The following is a 14,715-nucleotide window of genomic DNA, read 5'->3' on the forward strand; positions in this document are numbered from 1 at the left end:
GCCCGAAACGTCAGCCTTCCTGCTCCTCTGATGCTGCTTGGCCTGCTGTGTTCATCCAGCTCTACACCTTGTTTTCTCAGCTTTCAAGAGATTTTGCATGCAGATGCATGGTAAATGTATAGCAGTCATAGACAATCCACACACAGTTCTAGTTGATGCACACTACAGGATGATCTGACAGAGAAGTCAATGATGTTCTGAACTAATAGAAATCAATGCACTGCAGCAGAGGCAGGACCTCTCTTTATCTGACTGGCATCATCAATGTACATATTGGGCAGCCTTGACAAGTATGGCATTAGTGAATTGAAAGATGGACCTGTTGACTTGCTGAGTGTGAGATCTGGAGATATCCCCAAATGATGCTTGAAAGGAGTCATAGATGAAGAAATTCAGGCCACTGGTCATCTTGATAGCACTGGCCACTCGACCCTCTTGGAAGGGAATCTTATTACAACAGGCTGTAAAAATAAGTAAGAAGCTGCTGCTACAGCCAAAGACTCCTGAGGGAAACACCATTATTCAGTCACATTGAAAAAGCCTATCCTTTTCCCATAGCCTTCTTGGAGCTGCAGTTCAGTGTCCTTCCCCTCTACCATGTGACTACCAAGACAGCAGCAGTTGTCCCTACGTTTGGGGAGAAAGGTCCAGGTTCAAGTCCCACCCGCACCAGACAAGTTTCCTAACATGCCTGAACAGGCTGGCTAAAAATATCACAAGACTAGTCTGTGCAACCTGCTCTAATAATTTAGCCTATGGCTATACTAGTCAGACAATGCCTGATCCTTTTTAGTATCAGAAGCTAAGCAGACTCAGGCCTAGTTGATCATAGAATGTAGAGCCTCTACAGTATGGGAGCAGGCCATAGGGTCCTCACTGACCCTTGGAAGGGCATCCCACCCTAACCCTATACAACTCTAGATACCACAGGTCAATTTAGCATGGCTAATCCACCTAACCTGCACATCTTTGGACTATGGGAGGAAACCAGGGCACTCAGAGGAAAACCAGACAGATGTGGGGAGAATGTGTAAACTCCACACAGACAGTTACCCAAGAGTGGAATTGAACCCAGGTCCCTGGCACTGTGAGGCAGCAGGGCTAACCACTGAGCCACCATGCTGCCCCAATACATAGGTCTCTTGGAACACCAGACTTTGGGGTTTGTGGGGTGCTGTGATTCATCTGGTTTCAAGTCCCAATTGTCCTGAATATGAAATTCATATAAATATATAAGATCACAATATATAAATAAAAAACAAAATAACTAGAAAGTTAAATTGATAGTTAATTGCTACTTAAAATATTTACATATCTGACCTGACACCTTGAACAGGGTTAACGCTCTGAGGAAGGACCCCAAACTTTAACTCTGATTTTTTCCTTCACAGATGCTGCCAGACCTGCTGAGCTTTTCCAGCAACTTCTGTTTTTGTTCCTGATTTACAGCATCCGCAGTTCTTTCGGTGTTTACCTTGAACAGGGCTTCCCACTTGCTTCTGAATGCCCCCATGTTAAGTGCAAAGGAAAGCCGGTTGCAAACAATGCTGCCGTTTTCACTGCTTTAACGTCCCCCACTGCAGCTGGCTTGGACCCAAACTTACCAACTTTATTTCCATCCAATATTCCAGCACATGCCTAACCAGTGATTTGATTATTTGGCCACTTTGTTTTTATAATATGTAAAACATTATGCAGTGGCTGCTGGTCTATTCCTGTTCCTATTTTCTATGTCTACATTTCTATGGTAGGGCTGAATCCAATTCGACCTTCAGTGGTAATGTTTTGCTCATGAGGAATCACAACCTGGTGTATTTGGAAATAAAACTGGGTATGCTATTAAGCATGAAACTTAAGGACAAAGCTCTCCATTCAAGTCAATGCAAAGTCTATAGACAAACGTAAAAAAAAAGCCATCAATGCAGAATCTCAAAACTATCAGTTTGAGTAAATTACATGCTTTACCTGATAAGATTAATTTTCCCAATCAGTGCCGCCTGTTCCTGGAGAACCATGCAAAGGGCATCAAGGGAAAGCTGAAACAGACTCTGAGGCATGGGGGCAAAGTCTAATACGATGACTATACAACGTTCCTGTATTACACCAAAAAGCTGTTTGCTCCCACTGGTCAGCCACTCTAATCGTCGTTGGAAGAACCGAATTGCCTGAGTGAGAGCGACAGCGAACTGCTGAAGCTGTTCTTTGCTTGCTGTTAGCTGCAAAAGTGAAGACAAGCACATAGCAATATATCTAGCAATATTTGAATTTAAGCCATTTAACTCCTCTACAAAAATTTGCATTAAACCAGAGAAATGCAACATATGTTAAAATTGTTCAAATCAAAATTGCGTGAGCCTCGCATCTTAGGACGGTACGAATGTGTGTACCAATGGTCCCCGGTTTATATCTAGTACTGACATTTTCAGTATTTACTGCATAACATCAGTTTAATCACTTCTTCCAAAAGTGCATTTCAAAGAAGTTTATAAGGATTTATTTGGAGAAGCGGGGTAGAGGAGAAAGAGTAATTCATTTCATTTTTCTGCCAAGACGAAGATTCCAATTTTTAACTCCAACATCTATGCAATACTCCAATTTACAGCGCTGCAGTACAAATTCCAACCAAGCTGATAAATATTGTCTTTGGTTCACAGCCCTGGTTTAATGAAAGATGTGCTACAGCATCAGCCAAAAAAATAGGAACACGTTGACACATAGGATGATGACGCAGCTTTAAAGTATAGGAACGCTTACTTTCCATACTCAGTCGCAATAAAACAGGCTCCAAAACTATGCCAAGGTATAACCCCTAGCTCAGATCCCAACGGCAGTATTCTTGGGCTCAAAGGTAGAAGGTTACATCTGTTTCCAGCATTGGACCAGGTCCATGACCTCTCCTTTCAAGCAGAGTTAGTTACAACTCTGAAGATAAGACAAACTTGTCACCTACTATTATGTGACAGAATCATTTCTCAACTTATGCTCCTGACATGATTTTCAGCCTGATTCAAGGAACTGGATTGTTTTGATCAGAGCCTGCAGTAGACAATGAACATCAGAAATAAATTACCTAATTCCAGCTTTAATTGCCTAACACCAGGGTGCCACTGCGGCTCAGTGGTTGACACTGCTGCCTCTCAGGACCAGGGACCTGGGTTTGATTCCATATTTGGGTGACTGTCTGTGTGGAGTTTGCACATTCTCCCCATGTCTGCGTGGGTTTCCTCCCACAGTCCAAACATATGCAGGTTAGGTGGGTTGGCCTAAATTGCCCATAGTATCCAGGGAATGTGCAGGCTAGGTGGATTAGCCATGGGAAATGCAGGTTACAGGGATGGAGTGGATCTGGGTAGGAGGCTCTTCACAGGCTCAGTGTAGACACAATGGGCCAAATAGTCTGCTTCCACAGTGTAAGGATTCTACAATTAGAATGAACTAGGAGGTCACAGACATCCTGTCTAAATTTAGGCTATTTATGTTATGCATGGAGCTATGCTTTTTAGACTTATTTTAGGGTTAGGTTGTAGAAGTAAGTAAGCAAGCAGTGAAAATAAAGACAGCCATTGGTACTGCAGGGTTGTACAGAATAAACACTTAAGGCCAGCCTGAAGAGGACCAGAAAGATCCTACTTGGCTATGGGAAATGCTTGAAAATCAGCTTTGTGTAAAAAGTAGGCTTGAGAATTCACCATCTAGAGCTGAGTTGATCAATGGCCTTCATGATTTCAACTAGATAAACCAAATAGTTCCAATCTCATCTGGTCTATGCCCTGCAGTAAGACACCAAATCTTCCACATCAAAAGTAGAGGTACTGTTCAAGTCAATGGTCCACATTTCTGCCAGCAGCACTACATTCTTTACTAAGACAACTGCTCCTGACCAGATTTTACACGTCCACACAAATTGTAACACCAGCCAGGTTTTCCACACAACCTCTGCCTATGCCAGTAGCATGCTCCAGCAGCAATTTAGTAAGGGTGTCAAAACTGTGCCAGATAGAAGAAATCATTTCAACTTGGAATGTAAATTAAAACTATGTCGCTTCAACTATGGCCACATCAAGTATGAAAGGGAACACATTTATGGATGCTACGAGGAATTTTTAGTACAGAATGTCCTATACCGTTAAACTGCTGCAGGATAGGTAATAGTTTAAAATCAAAATAGCGGCAAAGCTAGAAATCTGAAATAAAAGCAGCAGATGCTAGAAATACTCAGCAGTTTGGGGAGCATCTGTAAAGGAAAAATCAGAGGCTAGAAGTTTGTTACCATGACAAAGGGATCCTGAAGACAGGCACAACAGTAGAATTGGGATGTGGGGGCTAGGGACTGTGCGCAGGTGACCTCCACTCAGCAGTCCAGGAGATTCAGCAGGCAAATAATTGTTTCCCACAAGGCAACCATCCCTATACAGAATGGCAGCCCACCCGCAGGGGCTGCCAGTCAATCTGAGGATTAGCAGCACCACTCCGAACAGTGGCCACTGATGGGACTGCAACTTAGAGAAGAAGATAGTTTGAAAGGAATGATATGCTCCCAACCTGCTAAGTGCGATCCAGGCTGCTAGGACCAGTCAGACAGATGTTGGGATTAGAATTCCGGGCGTGTTGACGGGTGTTCATGTCAGCAGGCTGGCCTTTGCCGCAGTACAATCATTGCCACCAGTGATCCCTCCATGGCCTCAGAGTGCCCAAGTACTATAGCCTGAGAAGCTGCCTGAGTTTACCTGGCAGATTCACCACAGGGTGGAGGGAGCAACCACTGATGGTAAAACGGCAGTGATGGTAGAAAGAGACTGGTAATTGGTCATTTAATTGGCTCAATTGACCTCCAGGCAGGAGATCTGTCTGCCACCAACCCAGCAGCTAGCAGGATGGCATGGTAGTGGGAAGGCAATGGACTTACTATCCTGTCCTACATACCTTCACCACTACACAGCTCTCCCACTTCCCGTTACTAGATTGCCAATAAAATTCCACCAAGAGTTAATACTTCTGGTCAATTATTTTTGAAATCCAAAATGTTAGAGACATAGCAGAGCACCATTCATGAATGGGGTTTCCATTTGTCTTAAAAGCTGTTAGAAATGTAACTTCTTCCAATTCGACCTGAGATATTATTTCTTAAATTATGAGGGGCATAGATAAGGTGAATAGCAAAGATCTTTTCCCTAGGGTAGGGGATTCAAAACTAAAGGGCATATTTTAAGGTGAAAGGACAAAAATTTAAAAGAGACCCGAGGGGCATCTTTTTCACACAGAGAGTGGATTGTATGTGAAATGAACTGCCAGAGGAAGTAGTAGATGCAGGTACAATTACAACATTCAAAAGACATTTGGACAGGCACATGAATAGGAAATGTTTAAAGGGATATGGGCCAAATGCAAGCAAATGATTCTAGTTTAGTTTAGGAAACATGGTTGGCATGAACGAGTTGGACTGAAGGGCCTGTTTCCAAGTTGTATGGCTCTATGACTGTATGACTCTAGATATGGTTCTCTCCCCATAGATGCTAACTGACCTGCTGAGTATTTATAGCACATGATTATTACTTTTGATTGATAACAATACATGCATATAAAGGAGAAAAGTAAAAGCACAGATAATTAAAGAAAATGGCTCGGCTTCCCGCATTTTCTTTCGGGTATTCACACACATTGTAAATCCTGCCATCCTTTCCCACATATTGCTGGAACAAGCCTTCACCATAACATGATGATACTGGCTTCCGCAATCCATAATCAAATTCTGCAAGACAAAATCAACATGGATTACTGAGATAAAATAATTTGAATGCTGTTAGAAATATTAGTAAAAGAGGCAGTATCGCTTCTCCAGCATCAAAATAAATACCACGCACATAAATACTTCAGAGATTTTGCCAGAGTCAAAGGTTGATGGATCTCTACAAAACTGCAGCAAATTTTGAGGTGGACACTGTCAGAATAATGTAATAATTTTTTTTGATGTATAAGCAAATTTTTCTCAAGCTAAGACATTTCAAAGTTACCACATTGAACAAATATACACAGAACATTAAATAATATTTTACAGTAATTATATGTCCATCTTTATGAAGAATACACATTTTTTGAAGTAGAAGATATGCCATGGCATCATAGAACATGATATTTATTGCTGCAAGCTCAGGTAGCTTAGAACCAAAAGATATTTTTAGTATTTTTAGTAATTTTATTTGTTTAGTGATTCAGCACCAATTTGTTATTATGGCATGTTAATGTTACAGCAATATGGACCTAGATGTTGCATTTCGTAGTGAAGGAACAACACTCACTGGTAACTTTGGAAAAACTCCTCCAGTGAATCAAATTAGTCTACTCTGACACAACTTGGAAGTTGGCAACAGCAAAGTCATCAAACAGGATGAACAGCCAATCAGAATGAAAAATTCTCATAGACAACAAAGCAAGAAGTTGAAAAGAACAAATTATAATTCGCATGTGAAGCATTATATAGAAAAAGAAACAAAGATCACTACAGAAACATGGGCTTAAGAATATAGGGAAGATATCAAGCTATTTTTAAAAAAATCATTCCTATTATTTTAAAAATAATCAAACTTTTAGATGTTCTTCTGAGGGAATGAGATTCCAAGCATAGAAAATTTGTTTCACAGGACTAAAAACACCATTCATCTGTGAATATGACTGTTAACAATTCAGTTGCACCTCATATAAAAGGGGTTAACATCTTCAATGGCTTTTACACAAAAATAATGAAAACACGTGGAAGTTCACATCAATTCATTGATTCTGCATCAATTGCATCTACAAAGAACACGGTAGGGAGAGGTCAGCAACAGACCCACAATTTAGAGTCATGGAGTCATAGAGCTTGACAGCATGGAAACAGACTCTTCACTCTAACTCGTCTATGCCAACCAGATATCTTAAATTAATCTAGTCCTATTTGCCAGCATTTGGCCCATATCCCTCTAAACCCTTCATATTCACATACCCATCCAGATGCCTTTTAAATGTTGTAATTATACCAGCCTCCAACACTTCTTCTGGTAGCACCACTCTCTGCGTGAAAAAGTTGCCCCTTAGGTCCCTTTTAATCTTTCCCCTCTCACCTTAAACCTATGCCCTCTAGTTTTGGACTCCGCTGCCCTAGGGAAAAGACTTTGGCTATTCACCCTATCTATTCCCCTCATGATTTTATAAACTTCTATAAGGTCACCCCTCAGCCTCCGACAATCCGACAAAATAGCCCCAACCTATTCAGCATCTCCCTATGGCTCAAACCCTCCAACCCTGGCAACATCCTTGTACATCTTTTCTGAACCCTTTAAGTTTCACAACATCTTTCCTACAGCAGGGAGACCAGAACTGAATGCAGTATTCCAAAACTGGCCTAACCAATGTCCTGTACAGCTGCAACATGACCTCCCAACTCCTACACTCAATGCACTGACCAATAATGGCAAGCATACCAAACACCTTCTTCACTACCCTGTCTACCTGTGGCTCCGTTTTCAAGGAACTATGAACCTGCACTCCAAGGTTTCTTTGTTCAGCAATACACCCCAGGCATTAATTGTACAAGTCCTGCCCTGATTTGCCTTTCCAAAATGCAGCACCTCACATTTATCTAGATTAAACACCATCTGTCACTCCTCGGCTCATCGGCCCATCTGATCAAGGTCTCTTGTACTCTGAGGTAAACTTCTTGGTTGTTCCCTAAGCCACCAATTTTGGTGTCATATGCAGACTTACTAACTATATCTCCTATGCGTACATCCAATTTAAATGTAACATCTAAATAAGGTCATGGATTTCTGCTTTGTTTCTTCATGTGACTGCCAGTCCAATTCTTGAACCACAAATCTTTGTGGACATGGGTGCAGGATGTCTCACAGGGAAGCAGGAACCAGACTGAAGGATTTCCTTCCCTTTTTGGCCTTTTCTCCTGCTGCTCTGCCTCATCATTAAGGCATATTGATTCAGAGATATTGCCTCTTAATGGAAACTTTTTGCTATTCTGAATAAACATCCTCCAGTCATTAACGTATATACTGTCACAATTCACACACAGCATTAGATTGTCTCTGAGAGATTTATTTTCTGTTCTCTGGAATGGTGGCCAATTCACAGTTAAGAAAAGAGAATCTGGTGAGGAAGACAATTTTCAACCATAGTCTCCAGTCCATGATAGCTGATTCTGTGGGAGTTTTGCCTAAATGTTTGTGGACCTGGTTTCAAGAAGGATGCTAGCTTTTTGAGAGGTGAATGCCTCTCTGAAGGGGGTGCTCACCACATTCCAGACTCTCTCCTTCAACATTTGTGTGTGTTTTAGGTGGAGGGGGGTGAAATGTGGAGTGGAATATTTGACTGATAGTTTGTGTGAGATGATATAGCAGTTTTGTTTTGGCAACATTTAAGAATAGGCAATGCTGCTTCTCTGTAGAATTGAAGAGATCAAGGGTGACAATAAATCTGGTGCAGAGTGGAGAGTGATACTGCAGTTATCTGCAGACTGTATATCATGTAAGGCTGTGACACTCAGCTTAGTTTTGGCATGGAGGCAATTAAGATTAAAGAGATTTCCATCTCGATAATGTCTATTGCTGACACAACAAGAGTGTGATGAGATGAAAAGCCACTGGCACATACATTGTAAATAGTACGGGAGGTGATTGTACAGTTTTGCTTGACCCTGATCCAGACTTTGAAGGTGTCTGCTTCTGATCTCCCATTCAAGACATTGCAGTCATATCATCATAAAACAATTGCAAGACTTCAAAAGAATTATTTCATAGGATTCGGGCATCACTGGTTAAGTCAGTATTTATTACCCATCTGTAATTGCCCTTAAGAAGGTGATGGTGAGCTACCTTCTTGAAATGTTGCAGACCTTGGTATATAGGGTCAACCATAGCGTTATTAAGGTGAGAGTTCCAGGATTTTGACCCAGTGATGGTGAAAGAATGGCAACACTGGTTTCAGCTTGTTACAACTTGTATCAATGATTGACATGGGGGAGTGAAGGCATGATAGCTAAAATCGTAGTTGTGCAGACGACACAAAGGAAATGCAGACGAATAAAGAGGCTGAGTGAATGGGCAAAAATCAGGCCAATGAAAAATAACATGGGAAAATGTCAAGTTGTTTACTTAGGTGGGGAAAGAAAAAATGCAGGGTATTGCTTAAATAGAGAACATCTGCAGAATTATGAGATGCAGGGGAATCTAGATGTTCCAGTGAATGAGTCACAAAGTATGCAGGCACAGCAAGTAATTAAGAAGGTGTATGCTATCCTTCATTATATGAGGAACTGAACATAAAAATAAAAGTGTTATGCTTCAGTTATACAGGTATTGGTGAGAACACATCTTGAATCCTGAGTACAATATTGATCTTATTTAAGGAATGGTGTAAATGCATCGGAGGCAGTTCAGGGAAGGTTTACTAGATTGATACTTAGGGTGAGTGGATTGTCTTATGAAGATAAGTTGGATAGATTGGGTTGTTTCCATTTGAGTTTAGAAGAGTGAGGGGTGACCTGATTGAAATGATAAGATCCGGAATGATCTTGACAAGGTGGATGTGGACAGGATGTTTCCTCTTGTGGATTAGTGCAGAACAATGGGGCATTATTTTAAAATTAGGGAGTGTCATTTTGGGACGGTGATGAGGAAAATTCTTTTCTCTTAGATGCCCCAGAAACTCTTCTAACCAAATGCCCTTGATGTCAGAGGGTTTGGTGAGCAGAAGATGTACCTTTTCTTAATCTTCCTGTGAAATTTTAGGATGTAGTTAAACTTGATAGAAACCCAAAAGAACTGTGTTGTATCATAAATACCCAACTGCAAGCTACATACATGTCCCATCTCTTTAGCCCCAGGAAAAGTATGTACTCTATTTTCTTTCTAAGTAGGAAAGAGAAAGAGTATATTGAAAAGTGATAGAAATATTTTTAATGCAAACATCATGACATCAGCTAATTCTACACATCAATAATTCCATTCATAGGCTGCACACATCCACACCCTTTATTCTTTAACAATGACATGACAGGTAACTGACCGAATAATTGGTGTACAAAAATGCGCTACTGTCATTCTATGTGTAATTCAATAAATGTTACCTTCTCTGTGTTTAAATCCAATCTGTGACAAGATCTGAGACAGGGTCAACCTGTTTCTCTTGAGCCCATGTAGCTGAAGCCATTTTGATGATGAAAGGAGAGTCTGTACATTAAGTTCAAAAGGTGAATTCTTCTCCTGTGTTTTCGCCATTTTTCATTGCTTATGTTTGTCCTTATTAAAATTTATGCAAATTAATCTCTGTGGGATGGGCTCTGTTTCAAATCAAACTTCTGCCAATAGAACATACTTCAATTAATGATTTATAAACATGGCAGCTACATAAAAATTCCAACCTTTAGAAGCCTGTGGTACATTTTTCATGCAGATGTGTCTTGATTAAAATATGGTGCTCTACTGCCAATTATATTGCAGGCGCTAAGAAATGTTCTTAGTCCTGTGAATTCTTCCGTTTTATAAAACTCACCCTTCCTGTTGCAGGTGTGCAAATTGATTGCAAAAATTTTTACTTTTTTTTGTCCCAAATCTATGACTGAAATGATTACACTTAATAGTTTTGGAAGTTAAGGTGCAGGATAAAATTTAACCTCAAATCAATCATTTTTAAAAATTATCCATTCATCTGATATGAGTGCCACTGGAAAGAGCAGCATTTATTATCCATCCTTAGTTGTTCTTCAAAAGGAGTTGAGTTCCTTGCTTGAACCACTGCAGTCATGTGGTAATGGTATTTCTACAAGCTGTTAAGTGGGGAGCTCCAGGATTACAAACGAACAACAATGAAGGAATATAGCAACTTGTAATAATCATACAAATAATGAAACGTTCTGCATTTTGAAACAGCTAAGTTTGTATTTGATCCATGACACTGCGATTAGAATCTGTAGTGCTAGAGTAATTATAATAGTAAAATCAAAGCAAATCATTTGCATTTTAATTCCAAAATGAAGCTTAACCAAATTTATGCTTTTAGGCGTCAAGCTTCACAATTTATACTGCTTCACTTTATAAACTGAAGTACTGCATTTTCAGCTTCAGGAGATATAAATATTCCAAGCATATTGAGGAGGTCTTGTCAGTCAGATTTGTGTGGGTATTTTTAACCATTTGTGTATCATTATATCTGAGATTCTAAACTGAAATTTTGATTTTTAAGTCAACAGTGCAAGTTTTCGATGAGGAGAGAAGACAGCCCACAGCAGATCAGATTACATATGACCACATTGCCACTTCAAAAAGCAAGGGAAGGAGCAGCATGGGAGCGCCATTACCTGCAAGGTTCCCTCCAAGCCACACACCATCCTGATTTTGGAACTATTTCACAGTAACTTCACTTTACCTGGTTCAAAATGCTGGAACTCCCTTTCTAATAGCACTGTGAGTATATCTATACCATAAAGACTGCAATAAAATAGCTCACTATTTCAAGAGCAATTAGAGATGAGTAATACTCGTTTGGCCTTAACAACAACATCATATCCCGTGAAAGAAGAAAAAAAATTAAACCCCAAGCCTGACTTCCGTGATTCAGGATAAATTCTCACCCAACGCTGACAGCAACTTTCAGTAAACAGGCTGAGAAAGATGGGACTCACCAGGCAGCAGGCCACCCTCTAGGGTCGAGAAGAATGAACCCAGAGTTCAGGAAAAGGATAGTATCTCAAGGCCTGGAGGTTTATACAGTCAGAAGAAGAGAAAGTTCAAATGTTTCTTGTGATTCATGAAATGTATTGCCATTCCATCTAGCTCAGCGGAAAACTCTTAAAAATTTTGAAACGTAGACTCTGGACCGAGTAATTTTTTGGAATATGGTTGTCGATTATGTCGTGGAGTTTCTTAACTATCTCCTCTCGCCTCTCCCTTCTTGAACCACCCCCCCCCCCCCCCCCCCCCCCAACACACACATTCAAGTGATGGAGATACTCCCACACTGCAAGTTCCAGGATCTTAACCTAGTGGGAATGAAGGAAGGAATCTCCTCCACCTCCTAATGGTGTGTAACTTGAAAAGTAGACTGCAGGCAACGGTGTTTCTTACCTTTCTAAGTCAGGGCTTCCCAAAGTTGAGGTTGCAAGTTTAAACTTTGGGATCATGAACCCTAAGACAGCAATGGCCGACAATACCCCCCTCCCTGCCCTTAACCTCTGCTCTATTCGATCTTGTCCTCCTCTACATCTCCTCGCCCCCCTCCCCCACAAACACCGACAGTGTTTCTTTTCCCAGGTGAGACTTAAAGTCAACAAACTGTAGGAGAATGCTTTCCATCAAAATCCTACCATGGGGAGAAAAAAACAGGCGGAGAAACATACAGCTTTATTTTTCTTAAATGCAATGTTGCTGGAGAGAGAGAGAAATAATAATACCAGTAGGTCTATCCCTAACAATTAAAAAAAAGAAATGCAAACTTGCCTTTCCTCTGTTTTTGCTTTGAGTCGTTGTCAGGAGGGACTCACGGCGTGGGCTCTGCTCTGTTTACCTTGACAACGGCTGTTGCGATGCTGAGCTGTTCCCGTGGCGCTATCAATCAACCTGAAAGCTGTTCCAGGCTGACCCACTGTGCACCAATGTTCCCTTCATTCTGCTACAGTTGTTACACTGAACCGTGGTCATTTAACTCTCCGGTCCGCGTTTTCTAGCTACACCGAATGTGTGGCTTATGTATTTTAGCGGAAGAGAAATGAATTAAAGAAGCAGCCTCGTTTCAAGCAGTTATTGGGAGTTTGTACATTCGGTGAAATGTCAAGATTTTGGCACCAAGTCCCACTTGTTGTAACCCGCACTCCAAACCTAGTCAGGCCGCCCTTTTCAGAGGCGCCTTCTTTTCAATGAGGGACAACCAGGGACATCTTAACCTGTCAACTGGAGGGCTCTTAAGATGCAATGGCGGTGTTCCCGACCTCTGGACCGGAAAGCAAGGGTTCAAATCACACCTGGGGTTTCTTGTAGGGCAGTGGTAGTGTCCCGACCTTTGAGTCAGGAGGTCAGGGTTCAAGTCCCACCTAGTCCAAGAGGTACATAATGAATCACTGAGTAGGTTGATTAGGAAATAGCTTTCCAGTCTCACCCTACTCCAAAGATGTGTGATGACATCTTTTGAAGAGGTCAGTTAGAAAATATCTACCTTCTCAATTGGGAGTTCTCTTCGTGTCCAGACCAATCTTTATCCCTCAGTCAGCATCACCCAAAATAGGCTCTTCACACTTCACAGTCAGTGGCAAAGAGAGGCAATTGTTTACCTTGAAGGAAGCAGCCCTCAAAGATCTCTCAGTCCTTGCCATTTTCAGTAATCTTTGTGGATTGGATTTACCCTTAACTGGAACAAACTAGGAAGTAAGAAGTACTGATTACCTCTCACACTTTGATAATTTATAGACAGCCAAATAAATATTAAGACATTGAATTAAGTCAGAAATTGAAATATCATAAAATAGTTTAAAATATATTTTTGTTCCATTAAAAAGTATGGAATTTGTTTTGCAATAGAAAAAGTTTACGTTCCATGAATGGAATATGAGTCTATCAGTGCCAGCAAGGCTGTTACAGTAATAATTATGAACTTAGTAAATGATAAGAAAACAAAGTCACATCTCATTCAACAAGGCTTAACATTTTCAGGGTTTTTTTACAGTGAGATGAATGTCATAAGTGCATCAGGCCCTTAAGCAGTGTGAGGGAGACTTCATCTGTATGAGGAAGAGGCAGAGACAGGGGCCAAATCAGTATATTTAGGAATCTTGTTCAAAGTGGGAATTCAACCAGCAAATTGTTTTCAAGTTCAATTTTATATTAAAAAGTCAGATAGAACTTAGGACTCTTGGCCTTTAAATAGGTTAAAGGAACTAATTAAACAGGCCTGATGGTGACAGTTTTCTACCAATCATCTGAAATATCTTGCTATAAGGTGCTAATTACTCTACCAGGAACAAAGATAGAAAGTGACCAGGTAGGGTAATCGATGGAAGGATGTTCCCTGTGACTGGGAAGTCCTGAATGAGTGGTCACAGTCTAGGGATACAGGTTAGGCCATTTAGGACTGAGATGAGGAGCAATTATTTCAACCAGAGAGTGGTGAGCCTTTGGAATTCTCTGCCACAGAAAGTGGCTGAGGCCAAAACATTAAATGTTTTCAAGAAGGAGTTAGATGTAGTTCTGAGACTTGAAGGAATCAAAGGGTGTGAGGAGAAAGCAGGAACAGGATACTGAGTTGGATGATCGGCCATGAGCATATTGAATGGCAGAACAGTCTCAAAGGGCCGAATGGTCTAATTCTGTTCCTATTTTCTATCTATATGACTCATCTCAGATATTCACAAGAAAGGGATTTTTAAAGTACACGGTTAGTAAGGGCACACAGCCAGTGTGAGGGAGACTTCATCTAAGTGAGGTGGAAACACAGGCTAAGTGAGTATAGCTATGAATTTGGTTCAAAGAGGAAATTCAGTGCAGAGGAGGATAACAGAGCCTTAAATAAGGCTTACCGGAAGAAGTAATGTGTGCTGAGTAGGACTGTGGTGAAGACTGAGGAGAATTTTCCTTTCAACTCTCTCAGTAAATATTTGGTGAAAAATTGCTAATTAAACTGCTGAATATTAGGAAAGCGTATTGTTTTTAAAGAAGTAGCTCTACTTGGATTAACTGAGCAATA

General features: G+C 40.8%; 1 protein-coding gene across 1 annotated transcript in view; it reads right to left on the reverse strand.

Annotated features, from left to right (window-relative positions):
* The window catches only part of LOC109911306 (von Willebrand factor A domain-containing protein 3B-like), a 117,957-nt gene extending 107,695 nt beyond the window's left edge, over nucleotides 1-10,262 (reverse strand). The window contains exons 1-3 of the mRNA XM_048597894.1: nucleotides 10,112-10,262; nucleotides 5,658-5,749; nucleotides 1,966-2,216 (exon numbers count right to left, since the gene is read on the reverse strand). Of these exons, the coding sequence (XP_048453851.1) occupies nucleotides 1,966-2,216; nucleotides 5,658-5,749; nucleotides 10,112-10,262 (494 nt within the window). The remainder of the gene's footprint in view (nucleotides 1-1,965; nucleotides 2,217-5,657; nucleotides 5,750-10,111) is intronic.
* Between the last annotated feature and the right edge of the window lie 4,453 nt (nucleotides 10,263-14,715).

Source organism: Rhincodon typus, chromosome 6, assembly GCF_021869965.1.
Source record: "Rhincodon typus isolate 14 chromosome 6, sRhiTyp1.1, whole genome shotgun sequence".
In the NCBI taxonomy this organism is placed as follows: Eukaryota; Metazoa; Chordata; class Chondrichthyes; order Orectolobiformes; family Rhincodontidae; genus Rhincodon; species Rhincodon typus.